The sequence below is a fragment of the Melospiza melodia genome, chromosome Z, assembly GCF_035770615.1.
Source record: "Melospiza melodia melodia isolate bMelMel2 chromosome Z, bMelMel2.pri, whole genome shotgun sequence".
NCBI classification, from domain to species: Eukaryota; Metazoa; Chordata; class Aves; order Passeriformes; family Passerellidae; genus Melospiza; species Melospiza melodia.
Genome location: NC_086226.1, coordinates 10,833,246 through 10,855,060, shown reverse-complemented (window position 1 = coordinate 10,855,060; position 21,815 = coordinate 10,833,246). Strand labels below are relative to the sequence as shown.

The 21,815-nt window shown below is 43.8% G+C and overlaps 1 protein-coding gene across 1 annotated transcript in view; it reads left to right on the top strand.

Moving 5' to 3' along the window:
- Window positions 1–8,641: 8,641 nt before the first annotated feature.
- ADAMTS12 (ADAM metallopeptidase with thrombospondin type 1 motif 12) overlaps window positions 8,642–21,815 on the top strand; it is a 146,056-nt gene continuing 132,882 nt past the window's right edge. Inside the window, exons 1-2 of the mRNA XM_063180381.1 lie at window positions 8,642–8,771; window positions 13,396–13,757. Coding sequence (XP_063036451.1) covers window positions 8,642–8,771; window positions 13,396–13,757 — 492 coding nt within the window. The remainder of the gene's footprint in view (window positions 8,772–13,395; window positions 13,758–21,815) is intronic.

The window sequence follows — 21,815 nt, the reverse complement described above, 5'->3', positions numbered from 1 at the left end:
GCGCTTTTATCCGCGCCGGCGGGGCGGGGCATGCGCGGTGGGCGCGGAGCTCTCCCCGGTGCTGAGCGCGGCCCCCGCGCCCCCGCTGCCCCCACGGCTGCTTCCGCCGATCGCCCCGTTCCGTCCCGTTCCGTTCTGTTCTGTTTCATCCCGTCGCTTTCCTTCTCGTCCTGCCCCATCCCGACCTGTTCCGTCCCTTCCTCTCTCGTCCCGCACACCTGGCCGGGAACGGCGCCTGTGACTCAACCGGGCGCTCCCTCGGGCTCAGTGCGGCAATTGCCCGGCCTGAGGCGATGCCCTCTCTCCCCCGCCGGTGTCATGCTGCCTTCCCCTATATGATCCCCCATCTCCTGATGTGATCCCCGCTCCCCCGACGTGATCTCTCCCCGACGTGATCCTCCCAATCCCGATACGATTCCCGTCCCCGATGTGCTCCCCTCCGATCAGCGCTCACAGGACCTTTCCCCTCCTGCGTGGGGACAAGTTTTGGGGATGTCGCCCCTTCGCTGAGCCGCAGGATGACCCGGAAACCACCCGCGCCTTCGCGCTTGAGAAACCTCGGCACGGAGCCGGACCGCGCCTCCCCTGAACGACCGCACTCCGGACAGCGACCCACGAACGCCCCTCCTGCTTTTGGGACCTGGGGAGACTGCGCCTCTCCCTCATTTTAAAGCGAAGGCGCGGACAAGGCAGCTGTAAACGCCGGCTGTCCATGGCTGCCGCGCTCGGGGAAGGCGAGAGCAGCAGCCGCCGCTCCCCGAGGCAGAGGGAAGGATCCCGCCCGCAGGGGGCCCCCCTGTTCTGCGCGGGGCCCGAACATCGCTTCCCCACCAAGTCGGCCGCAGAAACACACAGCAAGCGATGGGAACAGGAACCGAGCCCTTCCTTCTTCTGTTCCGCTTCTAAATAAATCAAGATAACGGCGCATTTTTAAAACCAAATAGATTCTGAATATTCCTAAGTAAAGCACTGTGAATCAGCCATCCGGGGGAGATTTACGGAACATTTAACAAGTATATTATTTTTGCATTGATTTATCTCACTGAACTTCCTGCAAAGACATAGTCGTGTGTGCTATTTGTTATCAGCAGTCCACTCGTCACTTTGATTTGTATCTACAGGGACCCTGTAAAAGTATCAGCCAGATGATGGTATGGGAGTGTTAAAGGGGAACAAGACTAATTAAAAGTTTAAGACACCATTCATATTGCTTAGAGTGAGGGTGCAATTTACTGGAATTAGCAATGCAAGGCTCTAGAAAGGTTTAGTCTGCAGATTACTTGGTATAACAAATAGCTTGGTACCAGAATGACCAAAAAAAAAAAAAAAAAAAGAAAAGAAAAAGAGAAAGAATTGACTGACCACATCAGGCCTCAAAAAATGGACCCCTGACATGGTTTCCTGGTTTAAGGGTTTAAACAATGGTTCCTGTCATGGTTTAACCCCAGCCAGCAGTCAAGCCCCTTGCAGCCACTCATTCACTCCCCCACCAGCAAAATTGGGCAGAGAACTGGAAGGGCAAAAGCTGGAAAACTCGAGGGTTGGGATGAAGACAGTTTAATAGAGAAAGCAGAAGCCACACACGCAAGCAAAACAAAACAAGGAGTTAATTCATCTCTTCCCATGGGCAGGCAGGAGTTCAGCCATCGCCAGGAGAGCAGTGCCCACCGCACCTAAGTGTCACTTGGGAAGACAAATGTCACCATGCCCAGCATGCCCCCTTCCCTCCTCTTCCCTCCCCTTTATACCCTGCAGGGGATGTCACACGGTCTGGAATGTGCCTTTGGTCAGCTGGGCTCACCTTTCCCGGCTGTGTCTCCTCCCACTCTCCCAAGCAGCCCCAGCCTCCCCGCCAGCGCGGCAGGGGAGAAGCAGAAGAGGCTTTGGCTCTGTGTAAGCTCTGCCCAGCAGCAACTAAAACATCTCTGTGTTAGCATCACTGTGCTCAGCACTAAGCCAAAACATTGCTCCACACCAGCCACTTCAAGGAAAATTAACTTCAACCCAACCAAATCCAGCAAATCTTCTCAATTTTTCCAAATTATGGATTTTCCCCCTAGGTTTTCATACCTCTTAATCACTGATTAGGGTGGCATCTGGGTGGCATTTTCAATACACAGCATTAAGTTGCATCTCGCAGCCTGCTGAATGGCAGCAGTCTTCCTAATTATTTCAACTAGAGGAAATCATCCTTGCAGTGAAATTCAACAACCCCATTAGTCCCATCAGCGTTGCAGTCAACTGTACAACAGCACATGCAGAAGACAAAGCCACTGATCCCTTAAAACCAGCAGAAGAACCATCATATAAACAAGCAATGTGAAAATGCTGAGTTTCAGCCAGACCTGCAGAGGTTCTGTAAACAGAGCAGAGGGTGAGGTGCCTCCCAGCCCACAGCAGCAATGACTGCCTTAGCACTAGAGTCAGCACTTATCCAAAACCAAGATTAGTAAAACATTTGAAATAAGCAAGTTCTTGTTCAATTTTCCCTCTCCACTTAGCCCTGCTACTATTATAGCCCCTGAGGAAAAAACAATCTGTAATCGAGCCACGCAGAGACTTGATAAATTATTAGTGAGATTGATAGTGCAGAAGTTGACTTTTTCTAGGTTGAATTCTATCATATTCTCATCACATTGCTATCTTCACACCCAATTTTAAATATGTCTCTGGAAAAATCGCAGCAAACATGTCTCGCATAGAATAATTTCTTCTACCATTTCTTCTGTTTGGCACATCTTGCTGATGATATGTTGCTGAGACTGAACAGTCATAATGATCCAGAAAGGGGAAGAGGAGGAAAATAATGTCCAGCCTTATATTGCTCTTTCTGTTAGTCACCCAGAGAAAGCAATGGAGTGTGAAGTTGGGTATCTCCTGGGAACACTGGTAGTGGATTTTGAACTCAGGTCTGCAAGTGTGAAATGACTGTCCAAGGTTTCTGCTCATGTTTGGACCCTCAGAAAAATTCCTTTTTAGTTTTGGGTGGGTTTTTTTCATCATTTTTCATTTCAGAGATGTTTTAGAGGCAGGTAAGGGAACTTGCAATACCTAGATGAATAATAAAAGAAATATTTGCTGAATTATTTATTTAACACACTGCCAGAACGCTGCCATAGCTGAAAAAATGTTAAAGAAAGCCATCGGCTACTTTCAAAAAGTATTGCAAAACTCATCAGATACAATCACAAGCATTATGGTTCTGAAAGACGTTGTTGTCTGTTTGCTCCCTATTCATTGCACCCATGCTGCCAAAGCTGTGCTGCCAACATGCACCTTTCCAGAGCCTTCTTTTTATCCAAGTGTCAGTGCAATTGGTATTACTTACTCAAACTTTCTGAAAAGTCTAGGAAGGCAGAGGCTTCCATGATGCACTCTGGCAATAATGGTGTAAAAATGGCTGATTTGTGTATTTTGTCCATTTCAAACAAATCAGGCAGAGGCTTTTTTTTCATATATATAGTACTATGCCAATATAATCCACAGGGCTGAGATTGCTAGTTTGCCTGCAGGCAGCATCAATCAGTACAGTAGACTTAAAAAGGCTTTCACTTGTTCAGACCACCAACAGAAACTGCCCACTGGTTTTGACTATATTGTGTCAGTGTCCTGCAGGTGTTTCTCAAATAGCATTAAAATATGTTTTAGTTAAATATGCCAAAAATCATTTGCTGAAATGGTAATTTTCCTACAATTTACCTCAAAGAATTCCTATAATTTTTCACTCCCTTTGCAGACTTCATACACAAACAAAAGATTTATAATTACAACAGTGACTGAACCAGCTGTATGCTCCTCTGAAATATTTTGGCAAGGGAGATGGTGTTCTGTTTTCAATATGAAAGGCATTTTTGTAGCTTAGAGCAGATTTTTAAAATATTGAATGTATCACTAAATACAGAAACATGGGACTATTTCTCAGGGTATTTTTGTAGCAGTAAGAGATTTTAAATTTATTTTTTTTTGTATTTGACACACTGAGGCAAAAATTAGTAATAGTAAAGCTCTAGAACAGATTTCATTAAAAAGATTTACTAGTGTGTGTGTGTGGCTTAAATGGGCTTTACATTATTTAAATGCTGCATTCTTGCAATTGAATTCTGTTTTATGAATAATTCTTTTTATGGCATCCTCTCTCAAACAAAATTCTGGATCAGGAGAAGGAAACTAGAAAATAGGAAAGGGATATTTCATGTTTGTTTAGTTTTTCAGTTCTAATTTCTGGAACTGATATGGCCTCCTCTTGATTTTTTTATAAGCTCAGGGCTACAATCTCATCCTTCTGACCAAATTCAGACAGTAAGTGTTAACAGTTTCAGTCCCAGTTTCAACTGGGTTTTACAACTTTACCTTCTCCATCCTGAGAGTGAACTTGGTGTGACTTGATGTGTGTCCACCACGGGAATATTTTCATGGCAATTCTTCTCTTAAAAGTCTATTAGGAAATGGATACAGGCTTTCATTACAAAATCTCAGATAACACAATGATCATACCACAATTCATGAACCACAGAAATATCCTCCAGAAAGTATTATTTGGACACAGAAATAGGTTTTAATAAAAACAGAACAAAACAAAATACCCCCGAAAATACCCCCAAACCAAACAAATAACCTTCCAAAATCCTTGATTATGTTCATCATCCTCATAATTTACTTTCTAGACAGACTATCGAGAATGTATTTTTTGGGCACCAACTTAAAAAGATAATTCAAAGTGACCTTTGATAATTCAAAAAGTTGCTCCAGAAACATGCTTTTATTTGGTTAATATGCATAGTATGACAAATGAGCTTATAAATTCACATGGTACAAGCATGAAATTATAATTTTGTGAATTAGCTCACTAGTCATAAAAACCAATCCATAGTTGAAGACTGACTAGAAATCTCAGTGTGAGCACACAAAAAAAAATTTGAAGTTAAAGAATCACTGACTACTTAAGAGTTTGCTTCATTCTCTTACTTAAATCTGCCCACAGACATACCAGAAGTGGAATGTCAGAAAATACATTTTTGTTTGCAAGAGTAACTTATGAAGTTCCAAAAATCTGTAAAGATTATAATGAAATGGAAGTTGAGAGATCCAATAGTGTCTCTGGCTCAGTTACCAATAGTTAGCTGTTTTAAGAGGCTGCACCTCTAATGAGAAACAGGGAATAAGACTAAAGATTAAAAAAAAAAAGTACTCACAAACTTCCTTATAAATCTGACAGAAAAAGAATACATCAACAGTGGCAATTATCCAGCAAACTCCACAGGGTCCTTGGAATTCAGAGTCATTCTCTTTCAGTTCATCTTCCTGCCAATAGTCACAGTATCACAGAATCACAGCAAAGTCTAAGCCCACCACATCATGTGTGATCCATGTTCTTAGCATTTCTAGTGCAAGCAAGCTGTTAAGCTGCCAGGATAGCTAACAGTCAGGTCTGGACAGTGTTTCACCTTGGATGTGACAGGCAAGGATCTGTTATACTCGAGAGGTATCATCTCCTCTCCCTGTTGACTGCAGGAGCAGAGCAAGTGTGTACTATACAATTTTGTATCTTTAAATTTTGAGTAGGAGACTCTCATTCCTAGTAAAGCAAAATATCCTTCTGTGTCTGTCTTCACATGGACTTCATTTAACAGCAACTCTCCTATTCCAAATCATATAATTTGTGTTTTAGCTCTTCACTGCTCAGAACCTCTGCTTTTCTGGCTCTCTGGAAACATTTCTACATACATGCAAATTGCATAAATTTATTTTATGGCTGTCCTGGAAGTCTACTTAAATTTAAAAGAGTCCAGTATTGTATCTGGTTTGTCAGTCCAGGATTGACTGTGTCTCTTGATTATGACCTTTCAATAAATGTACAGGCTCTTCTGAGTGGAGCTGCACCTACTGAACTGCAACAGCTTTGTTGCCACAAGAACACGGCAGATGTGGTGATGTATTCTTTTTATAACTGAGGTTGAGTCAGCAAAAACAACCTGCTTTCTTTCAAAAACCTTCCAAAACCTCAGGTTATGCCCCTTTGGAACAGGAAAACCACTAGGAAGACACAGCGCCATAATTTCTGCTCCCTTAAAATCGTCTCAGTATGTACTCACATCAGGAGAGTGCTTTCTACTTGTGCCATTGCTTCACATCCTGACTGTTTTTAGCTGGGATAGATGTAGTTTTCTCCTTAATAGCTGGTACAGTGCTGTGTTTTGGACGCTGTGTCAGCTACAGCCACAGCATCCCTGAAGCAGGAGCCCTAGTGTCCCCCAGGGTATTCTCTGACACTACACCCAGTGAATCATTTTTTCTGTGTATGTGCATGCTGGCATAAAGCCCAGGGAGTTATGGATGTCTCAGACCAGATTCCCACAGCTCTCTTTCTCCACTCTCTATGACTTTTCGATCTACACATTTTTGTCATTAAAAAAAAAAATCAAATCAAAACTCATTCCCACAAACTCTCTTGAGTTCCTAAAGCTTTTAGTTCTCCACCACTTCCAGGGCTGGGGAGAATTACAGGCAACAGGAATTAAGTTTTCCTGCTGAGGAAGAAACCAGGATTGAATCCTGCAGGAAATTCCCATCAGATTCACCTAGCAGGGAACACCTAGCTAAGAGATGACTGAAATGGAAGCAAATAGTTAAATGTCTCTCACAGAAGGGTTATTTTTCTGATGGCCTTCAAGAAGTATGTTAAACCAGTACTTTGCAAACATACGGTCATCCCTTGAACTGTCATACCTTCTTTCCACTGCTCCTATCCTGTTCTCCTCATTTTGCAGTATTTTTCCTTTTTTATTTTATTTGGCAGAGATACTTCCTTATTTGCCAACTGAATTATTTTAAAATATTAATGTCAAATTGTGTGGCTTTTTCTATGCAACAATTGTCAAGTCTTTTTAGATGCTAAATATTATATATATAAAATCAATTTCAGGTCACACTTAGCTTTAAATTAATTTAAGGGAAGTACTGATAAAGAGCTAAGCAGACTATAATACCCAGTCTCACAAAATAGCCTCATGCCCACTGTGTGACTAGACTAAGACTCTTAATGGCAAGAACACCAGAAAACTTGTCACTGTAACAGATGAGATAATATCATTTGTGTGCAGAATATATGGACAGAAATATTGAAAAAAATACCTCGCAATTAACAAATCTTCTCTTGGCAAGTACTGTTGGATATCAAATAATCCATGTTGAATATCAAATATTCCTTTTGCATGGTCGGTGTCCTTCCACTATCTAGAAGACAGCACATGATGATTCCTAAATAAATTATCACTCTCATAAATATGTCCGTTTCCAGAGTTACCTGTCTGAGTCCTGGGGGAAGCCACATTTTTTTGCTGATTTAGAGAACCTTGGAGCTTTAACTCTTGTTTTGCATTTCTGTGCTTTGGAGTTCACAGTTCTTACAGCTAAGGCAGTTGAACTGTGGCAGCCATTCATCTTGGGAAAACTGAGCAGAGAAACAAGGATAATTAAGCACAGATTGCAATGAAAGTATACAAGAAGTCCATGGTGGAGCCAGCTTTAAGCAGGAGGCTGCCAAAGCAGGTGAGGAGCCCAGCCCAGGTCTCAAGCACAGGACAGCACTGAAGTGTGCACCCACCTGTCGATCCTTGGCCTGGCAGTGACCATAGCAGATGCTCCATGAGGAGACTTGCCAGAGAGTACATGGCATGCACTTGAAAATGTAGATGCCAAGGTTATTTAGGAACTTTCTGTTCATAGGGAGGACATTCAGAAGTAACTCCTATGTGCCAGCACATTGCTAAACACAGAACGGTCTCGGCACCCTGAGGAGTCTTAACCTGCATCAGGGGAGGTTTAGGCAGGACATTAGGAAGAATTTTTTCACAAGGAAGGATGATTAGACTTTGGCATGAACTGCCCAGGGAGGCGGTGAAGTCGGCATCCGTGGAGGTGTTTAGGAAGGCACTGGATGTGGGTCTTGCTACCATGCTCTGGTTGACATTTTGACATTCAGACACAGGCTGGACTCAATGATCGCAGAGGTCTTTTCCAACCTGGCTGACTCTGTGATTCTGTCAGGCAGCCTGGAATCCGGGCTCTGGCTGCTGGGCCCCGAGGGGCCACGGGCTATGGGATGCTTCAGCCGGGGAAACCCCCTATCCCCTCCCGCCGCATCAGAGAGCGGTGGACAACGGGACAAACTCCCGCCTGCCTCCAACACCTTCTGTGGCGAGGGAACCTCTGCCAGGGCCTGTGAGGGGCTGCCAGGCGCCCTGCCCCGGCCCCTCGGCGGAGACACCGGCGCGACCCAGCGAGGGGATGCAGCCTTGTGCGGGCAGCCCTCCCGGAGGGCGGCCGGGCCGAACGCCCCACTCCGGCCGCGGTGAGGGCGGAGAGGGGCGGCCGTCCCTGTTGGCGGCCTCGCCTCTCCTCCGTCCCCGCCCGACCCGGCCCGGTTCGTCCCGCCGCGTTAACCCCGGCGGCTCCGAGGCGGGGGCTCCCGGGAGCTGCTCCCTCCCCACAGCCCTCCTTCCTCCGCCGGCAGAAACCAGACACCGGGACGGCCCCGCGCAGCCCCTTGTGCGGAGCGGCGCCTGTGTCCGGCGGCGCCGGGAGCGGCCCGGCCATGCCGCGGCCCCGATAGGCGCCCCGCTCGCAGCTGCTCGCCCGCACCATGCCATGTGTGCCGCGGAGCCGGGCCGCACGCGTGCTCTCCCTCTGGCTCCTCGTCCTCCACGCCCAAGCGCCCTGCCTGGGCAGGGCCCCGCCGGCCGGCAGCTCCCCGTTCCCCGACGGCGGGCAAGGTCAGTGGCGGCGGGCGGGACGGGACGGGACGGGACGGGACGCCGCGGGGAGCGGGTCCCGCCGAGGGTGCGGTGCCAGCCGGAGCAGCGCAGCGGCTCCGGGGCGCTGCTCGGGCGGGAGGGGCGGCAGCCGGGCCGTGTCGGCCCCCGGAGCTGCCCGGGCAGCGCTGCCGGGAGCGGCTCCGCGCTGGGGCACGGCGCTCTGGCTGCGCCTGCTGCGGCTCCCGGGCAGAGTTTGGCTGTGGGGAGATGAAGGTATTGCTAAACTCTGCCTGTTGCAGATCTTCCCCGTTCGCAGGCGGCTCTGTAAATGCCGGGATCGTTCTGTGCTACTAAACCGAAGAAGTTTACTGCCCTGATTGTTTATTTATTTTAAGCAAGCGATCGCTTCTGTACCAAAGCAGCAGGCGCTGTAGAAGGATTGGTCTTATCAGGGTTCAGCACCCGCTGTGAGTTTCTCACATTTAGTGAGGATGGTAAATTACAAATCAGACTTCAGCCGCGGGAGGAGTTTCTTTGAGGCTGCCCTCACAATTGGGTTATTTTGTCCTCTTTTGGAGTGGGGAGTGCAAGGAAATTTAATTTTTATTTTAGTTTTTGCCTGCTTAAGGAAAATCGTGGCTCCCAAGGGAGAAAAGTTTTGAGTATTGGAAGACTCTGCCTGGCAGTAGAAGATCCAAAAGTATATGAAGAAATTTTGCTTCCTGCAGTCAACAGCTGTGGTGCTTTCAAAAGAGCTTGAACACAAAAGAGAAAATCTTCTGTATCTGTCAGAGAGTGTGGAAAGGTGTTTAAATAAAGTGCCTGAAAAGTGTTTCAATAAGGTGCCTGAAAAGTGAATTTTCAAGTATCCTGAAGTTGGTTCCTGTTGGATTCATTGAAAGTGGATGCTGTAATTACATCCCTGTGACTGTACATGGGACAGAACAGGGATGGTTGTGTTAGCATGTAGCGGCTGTTTAAGTGTTGGGCATGTGGCAATTAATGTAGAAGTAATTTCACTTTCTAGGCATTGAAAACAGTCTTTTCCAAGAATTTGCAAATATCATTGAGTAAAGGGGCAGTTAAAAATGTGGCTAATTTTTTACACAGGAAGGTTTCTTGCAGGGTGAGGTGTGGACTGAAATTTGTATGTGGGAGAGCTGAAGTGTTCTCCCCTCTCTACATCCATAAGTGTGGTGGATGGGACATTGGGATGCCCTTGCGGAGTGCTGAAGGCCTGCTCTCTGCTGTAGGGCTTTGGATGGAGCTTGCTGTGTTTCCTGGGTGTGATGCTTCCTCACAAGACGAGCCCACACTATTTCCTATCCCAGGGAATGGTTTGAAAACAAGCCAGAGGGTCTGAGGGGCACATGTACACAAACTACAAAGATGGAGATGAAACAATGGCAAATGATGGTGCGTCACATTTTAAAGGAATTTTGTCAGGGAACATGTCATGTATTTGAAGTAAGTTGTGGTTTTCCTGTCATGTGTGACAGATCATGTGTGTTTTTATCCTAGTTTAATCACTTTGTGTACAGCCATTCCTAATAAGGCAATTCTCTGCCATGTGTGGTGAATTTGAATCCACAGAGGAGCAGAACACACAGGAGTGGTTTTGAATATTATCAGATGTTTTCACTGATGTGGAATTCGAAAGGTCTGCAGAGAAGACTTCTCTGACAACTTAAAGAGTGCTTGGGCTCCTCAAAATGAGTGTGAAGGGCCTGAACATTGCCTGCCCTGTGCGCCCAAAGGTCTGAGCAGACACTATGATTGCAGAGCAAAGTGTGTGCTGCTCATTGCCACGTTTCGGTCTCATTCACAGCACCAACACAAGCCAGCATGCCCAGGCTGTAGTTCTGGAAAGACAAAACATCCTCTGGAGCTACACAGCCACCTTTCCTGGCCTGTAAGTCCTGAGCAGTGTCCACACGACAGGTGGGACTCCCCTGGAGTGGAGAGAATGCTGGATGGCCAAGGGGGATGCTGTGACTTGCCAGTGCCACGGCTTGTCAGTGGCATTTGTTCTCTCCATTTATGTTTGCTGCTGCAAAATTTTATGGAAACTTGTGGTGTTTTAATAGGAATTCCTGTTACTATGTGAAACTAGAGGTATTCGGTGGTGAGGGATGCAGCCCTTAATTTTGAGCAGTCTGTGTTGCATGAATTTTGTTCTTTCCTAGAAGGGCAGAAAGGGATCACCAAAATTATACCTCTTATCTGTTTTACACTCTTCTCCAGGCAGAAACTATGCTGTATTAGGCTTAGTGTGGAGCTCAGTAAATTTTTCTGTTGTAGTTAGGACTGAATTTTACCCAGTCTAGGCAAAACTGTACTGATAGTGATTACTTGCAGAAATATCATTACCCTCACCATGTTAGACTTTTTTTGTTGTAATCTTATTCCCTCTGGTCTTTTGAAGGGTTTTTAATAATTCATTTCTGCAGTTGCATTACAGTACATTATTATTGCTGCATAATTCGCCAGTAACTACACAAGTATTTAATGTGTGTATGGAAGAATTTCAGTTTCTCTGCTTTGATAATCCAATGCTTCTGCCTTATTTTGCATCTTACTGATGCTGATGGCCTACTTTTCTTTAACCTCTGTACTCTAAGTTATGCTATAGTGATGAAGTAAAAAACTTCCTTGCATAGTTTTAAATCCAAAACCAGAAGTCTTTGGTGTTGCATAGAGTTCAGCAGTTAAGCCACAACAAATTAGGTTCAAGACATCAGGCAGAGGCAAATGGCACAGTGACAGCAAATGAGTGAGTTTTCCTTCAGGCACTGGATTTGATTTTTTAATGAGTTGTGCTGAAGACCATAGAAATGGGGCTGGTCTTGCAGCATTCTCTGTTGGTCTGACTTTGCTCGCCATATGGAAGTCCCATGTCTGGGAAGGTCCCATATCCCAATATGGGATGTGAGGCATCTGGGAAGTCTCACAATTTAGCCTCTGCAGATCTTACCTCTTCTACCTGCCTTTTTTTTTCTTTTTTGCTTCCCTGTAGAGTGTGAGGAGGCTTGGGTTAGCTTCAGCTGCTGAATTATCAGGCGTCCAGCGCCTTTTGTGTTGTCCACAGGCTGTGCAAACTGCAGGCATGAAGGTGTGCACTGAGTTTCCAGTGTCTCCGTCCCATCAGTGGGCAAGGGCAGATGTCTCTGAGAACCTGTGGTAGGCATTATTGTCCACGTTGTCAAGACCTGGCTCTGTGAAGGCCCAAAACCCCACTGCTGTGGCTTGTCCTGCAAAGGCTCCAAGTCACTGAAGGCTTGTATACAAAGAAATCTGTTGTGTAAGAGAATAAGTTTGCTTCTGCAGTAGAGGTGCTGCTGAAACTAGGCCAGATTTCTGATGTAGTTCTATATGTGCTGGGAGGCCGGGGACTTTGTGTGTTTTGTTTTGCTTTCCTTTCAATTGGAAGTGTTTCAGTGCATTTGTCTCAGGGGTCCTTGGCCTGAGGAAGCTCAGGCAGCCACGTCTTAAACTGCAGCTAATGAGGGCAGCTGAGATGTGCTCCTTCCAGAAGGGGATGAATCCAGACAGCTGCCTGCTTAGGCAGGATTTTTCCTCTGTGACTTTGAAGGTATAGGCAATGGAGGGAGAAGTGCTTCTAAAAGGATTGTCTAACTAGACCTAGCCTGGAAGCAGCTGGAACAGGCTAATTGCTTTGTTAAGCAGCTTAGTTAATGAATGGGGTGTAGTCAATTTATGTGTGAATGGCTGGGACTTCGGGAGTGAAGAGCGACTCTGGGTAAAGAGGAACTGGATTAATGCGTGTCATCATAACTTCTTTTTAATTAAATGTGTTCAGACTGTAATTTCTTGGGTAGAATTCAAGTTATCCCAGCAGATCTGGCCCTTAGGGTATGAATTCTTATGGATTGTGTTTTACGTGGATTTGTTATTTGCATGGGGCTTTTGCATTTCACATTAATTTAAAAAAATAAAATTGGGTACAGCTGGTGTTTCTTCTGTATCTGCTTGTGCTTCCCCTGTTGTAGCAGGGGACAACAATGTCAATAATGCTCTCTTTCCCTGCTAGATTCTGAGAAGTGATAAGATTTCCAATCTTACCCTGCTTGGAACGCCTTATACAACAGAGCAGGATTACTTCATTCTCTTCAAACCCTTCTTTGAAATTCTGAAGCTGCAGCTGTAGCAGCTGCTAAAGCTGGTGCTACTGAGATGCTGTTACTACAGATAATCAATTTGTGTTCTTTTCACCTTTATGTCTTTGCAAGGCTCTCTGTCCAATTTCAGGTGGTCAGTTTTTTGGATGTGTGAAGATCACACTCCTTGATCAGAGTATCATGTGCTGGAGACCTAGGTCATGAAGGGTTCCCAGCCCTAGTGGGACTGGGAGAGGGGAATGTGCATGACAGTCAGTCTTTTATATGAATGGCGACAAATGTTTGAAAGGAAGAATGTTTAACTTCTAAACATTCATGAGGGTTACAATGGGAGAATAGAAAGCCCAAATGAGGAATGTATTCCATAGTAGTCTGTGCACTGCCTGTCAGTAAGGTGTTGTGGTGAATTGCTCTCACTTCTCATTTTTCCTTTAAATTATGTGAGATCTGAACAAGCTAGTACTCACTCTAGTTTTGTTTCTTTTCCCCCCCCTTTCTCTCAGAGCAATTTGTGAAGACAGTGCCAGAATACCACGTGGTTCATCCAGCAAGAGTAGATGCAAGTGGGCATTTTCTTTCTTTTAATCTACACCCTCCCGTCTCAAGTCTGAGGAAGAAGAGACATCTCGGAAACAGTGAAAATGTGGTATATTACAAAATTAATCACAAGGAGAAAGATCTGTTTTTTAACTTGACTATCCACACGGGATTTCTTTCCCACAACTATGTAGTAGAAAGGAGACGTGGCAACCACACCAGGGCAAAGATTTCAGCTCCCTCAGGAGTTCCTTGCCACTTCCTTGGCACAGCGTGGCAGCCCGGCTCCGGCAGTGGGACAGCAGCCATCAGCACTTGCAGTGGCCTGGTAAGTGGTGTGATCTTTACTGGGGCTTTGGGCTATTTCTGGTGTCATTAGAGCTGAGCTGGTATGAATATGTCTACTGAAAAACGGGATGAGCCAGTCTGATGCCTTGCTCACTCAGAAAGAATGTTTAATTCTGTGAATGTTGTTTGGGTTTTTTGAAGAATCAGAAAGTCAGAAGGTGATGCCGAGGCCCCTTGGCATTTACTTTTAGCTAGAGTTCTTTTTTAATTGGTGATCTGGACTGAAGGTCATTGCTTTGATTCCATTAGTAGTTGGATTGCCTTACCAATACATCCAAATATGAGCTTCTGTTCTGTAATCTTTTAAAAGGAATGTAGCTCAAGTACACTGAAACTGCTCTGTGAATCACACCCATGCATGGTAGGTTGGGAAAACACAGTTCTTTCCTAATGAACTGCACTGCAGCTTCAGATATAAATGATAGGTTAGATACAGCCTTAGCCAGAGCTCTGAATTCAAGTGTTAACCATTGCCAGGCACCTTATGTCAAAGAACACCCCTAAGGCTGGAGCTTGAAGTCGAACATTTCTCAGTATCCTGTGGTTCACACTGAGACAAGGAGATGGAAACCTTTTCTTTCCCATGCTTTGTGTGTTTTTAATCACAGCCATAGCTTCGGTTTCTGTTTGTGCTAGAGAATGAGGCTGAGAATGCCTTTCTGGAGGGGAAGAAGGAACAAACTGCCTGAGTGTGAAGGGGATGTAGTGAGGTGTGTGAAGTGGCACGTGTGATGTGTGAGAGGCAGAACCCAAAGGGTTTGTGGAGTGTGCAGGCAGAGGTGATGGTGAAAGGTGTGCAGCGTGCACGTGCTCTCCTGCCTTGACTCCACATGCCTGGAGTGGCAAATGACAATGTTTGAGAGCCCCCGAAGCAGGGGACTGATCCCTTCTGGCCAGCACATGTCAAATCTGCAGCAGGCTGGAGATTGTTGCTTCATTTCTGAGCCCGAACGCCAGGGCGGGTGAAGTGTGAAGTGTAACCTTTCCCTGCTAACCTGTCAGTACCAAAGTGTGTTCCTTGCTGTTGAGCTGTGTGAACCATCCAGAAACTATGGAAAGTCTTCTGGCAGTGTGTGAGAAACAACATGAAGACAGTGCTGGTATATATGAAACAGGAAATTCTGGAGTTTTCGGAGGTGCTGATAACACATTTGGCATGTTTCCTGGAGAATCAAACACTTGCTTGAGGGAGGATGTTTCAGTCCCACAGGTATGAAGATTCATGGATTTTATTTTCTAAGTTACCTTTCCAGTGGGGACCAACTTATCAAAATTTCTCCAAAACATATTTTGGTCATACAGGGTCAGTAAATAAAAGGAGGTATGATGATACAAGTAGTTCCTTTGGTTGTTTTGTTTTGTGCTTTAACAGAATGTCTTTGTTATTTTTCAGTAGGATGAGAGCTTGAAAATGAGGTGCTAGATCTTCATTGTATCTTTGGAAGTATTTAGTCTGCAACAAGAACTAAGAAAAATGCAGTTGGCATTTTAAATTCGGCTTGGTAAAATCTTTTAAAGTTATCCTTTCATTTGTGTTATAAACTTTTTGACTTTTATTTTCACTTGGAGCTTTTGAAAAAACACTTGTATTAGAAAAATCACTGTTGAGGTTTTCTGTTCCCATCCTGCCCCAAAATGAAACTTTGAAAATACATAATCACAAATTAATTCAGGTTGAATAAATTAATTTTGCCTCTGGATAAAAACATGATGGTTTTGATGTGATGATTTTTGTAGTCCAGAAGTTGCTGCTCTGAAGACGTTGCAGTAATAGTTGGGTCTGTATCTTGATTCTCCTGTGTGCCACAAACTGGGGAAAGGGGTTTGAGCTTGCCTTTCCCCTGAAAGCTTTCCAAAAGATCGAGTGTCATATGAAAACATCTATTGATGAATAATTTTGTCAGCTATGAGAAATGAAATCTGATTTTCATAATAAAAACCAAACATTTCTGAAACTTTTTTTTGTCTGTGGTTTGTCTCCACATTTCAGAGCTCTTGTGTTGATCTGTTTTCATCCTGGTGATCCTCAATTTTTTGCTCTTCAGCATCAGGTCTGTTTGTGTCTTTTTTTCTTTCTGGGATGAGTTGTGTTTGTCTATTGAAAATATTTTTTTCCATTTACTCTTGTGAAGGAGGGGAGGAGAATGAAGGAGAACTGAGGGTAAATAAACACATGAAATTAGAGAAACTTGCTTCAGATACCAAAGTATCTGAGGAGATTAATAGATGATGGCATGAGGAGAAATGAATAGCTTGTTTGCTGTTGTAAAATTGTGCTGATGTGCTCAAGCCTCATAACCCCAGAGCTGGTGAAAACCAGTATCTTAGCTTTCAAATACTGGGAGCAGGAATGTTAGTGATGTTCCTTCCCTGGTGCTGTTTGGTCTTGACACTTCAGGTTCATCATCAAATTAAAGCCTACTGTGCTTTTGTTGCTGAGGCATTTTTTAATAAGCTCAGCGAAGCACCAATTTACTGTGGTAATGAATGACAGGAAACTCTGTTATCCCTAAACTTCAGTTGTTCTGCTTTCTTAGTCGTTGGAGCTGGTAAAAAAAATACAACTGGAATTTACTGATTTGATTAAATAAATATGTTTTATGGAATATCCTCTTGGTTGTCATTTTTAGTGTCAAATGTTGCTTTATTATTTTGTATTCTGCCCTAGTGAATTTCTTAGAATATGTCCACCCCAATTTTACAAATGGTGGCCTGAACTGGAGCAAAATAAAATCCTAAAGATGCCTGTGGGAGAGTGTTCTAGAGTGTTCCTAGTTCTAGTCCTCTTTGTGGAATAGCTTCTTCTCATTTTGAGTCTGTTTGGTTTGTATTGGACAGTTTCTTGATTTCCAGGACAATAGTGGTGTATAAGAACCAAAAAGATGTGTGCTGTAGGTTTGTGTCGGTCATAAAAATCACTCACAAAGTGCACTGAAAATAGAAAATCTGGAAATGTATTTTCATCTCCCTTTCATTTTCACTTTGAAATGTATTCCTACTTCCCTTGGCATTACACAGGCATTGCTGATGTATTTTTTAATGTTCACAGAATGGCCTGCAAAGGAAATAACAGAGTGATAGATGTGAGATATGAGAATGGGTGGCACAGTCATTGTGTGACATTGTTCTTTTTTAAAAAAAAGTAACTCTGTCTCTGTTTTCAGAAATATATATGGGAAAAAAAGATTCAAAAAGGAATTTGATCAGATTTGGGCAAGGAGATACAGAGGATAATTATCAAGAGATCTGGATGGAATAAGATGTAATTTCCAAATAAATTTTTTTCTTACACCTTGTAAAATCTTAGTTTCCCTTCCATGCTAAATAGATCATGACCTTCTTAGCAGGTTGAAGAACATGATGCTGTAATCTCTGTCTCTTCCTCTATGGGTCAGTTGCTTAGTGAAGTCTTTTGCACTTCTGAGCCATTTTGAATAATGCATGTGTTAACATGGGCAGAGTGAGACAAACCTCGCTGTTTATTTTGGGTCACACTTGGATGAGGGAATCCCTGTGGGGGAGTCACTACTGGAACACAAGAAACATCAAACCATGGCACTTGGCAGGGGAGCAGACATGAAATCACTTAGATACAGGAAATTTTCCAAGATGAAGCAAAGGGAGGAATTTATTTATTTTTATATCTTTGAGTGAAAATGATGTTTGGATTGGCTGTCTTGGCAGTCTATTTGGGGCACTCTTCTAATAATGCTATGAATTTTCCCAGTGCCTTTCCACAGAAGGCTACAATGAACTTTCCCAATACTAATTTCTTAATTGCCAGTTGTGTGCTAGTGCTGAGAACCCCTTGTGTTGGAGCTGTGGTGTCAGCTTGTCCTCTCAGTAGGGCTGGGAGCGAGCAGAGCCCAGTGAAGTTGAATGAATACCCTGGGTTTGTATGCACCGAGTCCTACAGAGCTGGGAAGTGGGTTTTCCTCTGGTAGTCCATCCTCTTCATTAGGAACAAGGCCCCCTTTTATCCATCAGTAACACAGACGTTGTTTATAGTATTTTTAGATGACAGAGCATCATTAAGGCTTTGTTTCCTTGACACTTGTTTACAGAGCAGAGCTGTCAATCTGCAGTTGCTTCGGGGGATGCATTTGTCTTCAAAGGCATTAGCATGGAAAAGGGAGGAGAGTGGAAGGACATTAGCATGGAAATCTGTGCACCTGTATCTGGCCATACAGGGCCTGTGGGCAGATCCTGCTTTGTCTGTCTCCATCTAGTCTGAGGGCTGCCTCTGTCCTGGTGGACATCACTCTTTTTAAAAAGTGCTGGGTGCCTTTGAAAAGATTTTTGAAATGTTTCCCCCACCTCCATTCTCTCTGTGCTGGGCCACAGTCAGGGCAGACTTTTGTGGACCTTAAATTGGTGGCTGTATGACTGTTCGTGTAGCAGCTGGTAGGAGATGCTCCAAGTGGGACCTCTCTGGGCACATCTTTGTCTATCCTGACACCAGTGACAAGCTTGTCACTGAAGTGGAATGGTGGCTGAATTCTGCTGGAATGTAACCATTCTCTGTTGCAGGATATCACTGTTGTATGAAGCCCAGAATGAGCTCTGGTGCTCATCCAGTTCCACCTGTCTTCTCCGTGTAGCTTTATCTTTTGCAGACTTGCATCAGTTTTGGGGAATTCACCATGATCTCTGTTCTCCTGCTACATGCCCATAAGCTTTTCTAGGTAATGTGAGATGCTGTTTTTCTGTTGACCCACATGTTGCTGTCTTATGATCTGTCCCAAGTTGAACAGTTCTGTGCAGCTATCGTAAAAGTATTTTAGTGATAGTGGGCTCTGTGACAGATAGTGGTCTAATACTGCTGTTTAGACTGTCCTCTCCTGTAGATACAGAAAAAAGCCTTTAACATGTTGGACTTGGTGATTTCCTTAGATGAGGTTTAAGAGTAAAATCATCTTTAAAACAGTTTTATAATATTTGTTCTAAAGTAATGGAAGAATAAAATGTCTTGCTAAGCTTATAATACATACTTTTATCTGCTTCTGTATCTCCCAGCGTTTGAGCTTGTTTGATTACTGACCATTTGTTTGCTAATCTGTTGTTAAAGGTAGTTACCAGGGTTTAGCAAAGCTAAAGTACTACACAATTCACTCCTATAGCCCAGAAAAATATCCGTGTCTTTTTATTCACTTGTCATACACATGCAGCTAGTAGAGTTGTTCCTCTTCCAATGGAAGTGTATTTTGATTATTAAAAGTGGCAAGATATGTGGCAGTGAGAAGACTGTTATGGAAAGGAGGCATGTAATGTTTTCCTCACTTAAACTTTTGACCACCTGAAACTGGATTCAGTGCTCATCCCTGACTTGTGACTGGGCAGCCCCAGAACACATTTGGGCACATGTGCTCTTTAGGTGGCTGTTTTAATTTTATGAGTTGAATTGGAATGTATTCCTATAGTGGTTCCTGAAATACATTAATTCCATTCTGTGAACGTGGCTTCTGGGAGACAAAACCAGTTCTTCAGGGTCTCCTGCTCTTCTCTCATCTCTCCTTCCTTCCTCTGAGACAGTCTCTTGTCTTTCCTCTGAGGGATGGTACTGGGTGGGTCCTGCTTGTGTTTGGAAGTATGGCCATATCTGCCTCTCTGCCAGTGGTATCTCCTTACTTTGGTGTCAGTGGCATCTCCACTGCATCCTCCTTTGGTTTGTCTGGCAAAGGATGATCTGGTGGAACCAAAATGTAGGAATATGGTATTTGGAGAGAGGCAGGAATGAAGTCAAGCTGCCCGTGTTTTCCTTGGGGATGGGAATTGCTCCGTGGCTGGATACCACGGAGCTTCCACAGTCTGATTACTGCAATCTGACTTGTTCTGGTAATCCTAAAGAAGGAAAGAGCTGCCAACTAACCTGGTTAGTTGCTGTAGCTGCTGTACATCTCTTCTCACCTGCAGTAGTATGGAAAATACTGTAAGTAGAAAAATATGCACTGAAAGTAAATGCAGTTTTTGCTGTGCATCTGTTCTTTGTCGTGCTTGGTTTGCCTTGTTTCTCCATTACAGTAATAAATATCTGGGTATTCTCCTTGACTGACTAGTGTTATGGTTGTGTTGCATAGTTTTGTTTTCCTTTTTGGAGATGATCCAAAGGCAGGGTGTGTGGTGGTCAGTGGGGGTCTACCCCCATCCCCCAATAGATTAATCCTGCAAACTTTCATTAGTATTTGCTGCAGTACTTTAACATCCATCCCTTTCTTTGTGTTTAGGCTTCAACTATCCATCTGCCAGCTCCCTTCCCCCAGTCTTTTGTCTGCAAAAATACTCTTAATTGACAGGTCAAACGAATCTCATCAGTGATCTCAATGCATGAGAATCTGGCTGTGTCTGTGGCTCCTGCTTTTGGCCTTGTCACCTTTAACCAATATGAAGTTGTTAGACCAGAAGCTGGGTCTGACCGGAGCTTTTATAACATTGTGTTACATTTCAGTGGAAGAGTCATTGATGGGGTAAGTTAAAAAAAGGATTAGTCTTTGTGAGCTGGTTTGGATGGAGTACTCAGATTTAGAATGCTCCTTCGAGATAATGATTTTTTGAGAATATGAAAGGATGACTCTTATAAGGTAGTTTTAATGAATCTTAATCTCTTGTTTAAATATATATCTATATATTTGCTAATTATATAGGAATAATGTTCATGTGCAGAGCTGTCAATCATCTTTCCAGTTTCCATGAGTCTTTGTAACCAATCTACTATGTCATGATTTCATTACTTTGGTGTCTTTTTATAAAATGTTTATGTTTACTGAATGAAATGTGTGAGATTCTGACTTCAGGTCCAGGATGCAGAAGTGAAAAATATGCATAACATCTATTTTGCTTTGATTCTTAATAATGTAAGGTTTGTAAAATGGGCAGTTGTTTATTTCTTTTAGTATCTTCTATTTGGATTTTTTTGTCTCATTCTCTGAAATAAAAGTGGAGGCATCAAAGCCATTAAGTTCTTAAGAATTTTGCAGGTAAAGGTGGGAACTTTTGATCAGGGAAATGGTGCATGTGCACACTCAGCTTGGCCAGTGGCTCAGCATGGCTCTACGTTGTTACTGTGTGAGGTGCAGTGCTGCCCATGTCCCTGCTGATGGTGAGGAGCACTGAGGGTTCAGGAGGGATTGGAGGAAATTGCTTGGACTGGGAGAAGGGAGCACATGTGAGAAGCAAACCTGTGGGCGACCAAGGCTTTGATAGTTCTGCTGTTCATACAACTTTTTCTTCTTTACTTCATTTTCACGATGGCCTCTTCAATTCTCTTTGTCTGTCAGAGAGGAACAGCTGCAGTCTCTGCACAGGGTCAGCATCAGAACTTGGTTATATTTGCACAGACATCACACACACACACACACACACACACACACACACACACACACATGCAAATACATGCAGCTAAAGCTATTGGGTTCAGATCTCTTTGGTGTGCTGAGAAGGCTGCTGTCCTGCTATGTATGTATTTCTTGTTACCAAACTATGGCCAAAAAAAATTGTTGTGTTTGTTTTTCTTCCCAAGAATCTAGTGCTTAACAATGGACTTGCCCAACTAATTTCTTAATTGCAACAGAATTGTAGTATTTAGTGATTTAGTCTAGGGTATTTAGTTGCTTTATATCCACACTGGCTCCAGGTGTGCTCTGGAGAAGGACAAGCATTAAAAATGAGTAAGTAGTCATGAAAAAGCTTGTGGTCTTGCTTAAACAGTGTCTGTATTTAAACTCGTTCGTGGTGTGTTCCAGTTCTCATGGCAAACAGTAGATCCCTAATAAACTGCTTGTGGATGCATGGAAAGCCCAAGAGTAGATCTAAGTTAATTCTGGTTAGCACTCACAGTGAAGGAAAATGCAGACACAGCTTTGGGTTTCTAGACTCCTTTTTGCAAATTTCACTCCTCCCTCCCACCCCCTTTTGAAATGTATATATTTGAAACAAAGGCAGTTTTAAATGATCAGTCCAAACTTGAATATCTGCTAACTTTTATGCAGTGTTAATTCTGTCTGTTTCCTTATCTAGAACAGTCATTGACCAAATCTGGTCA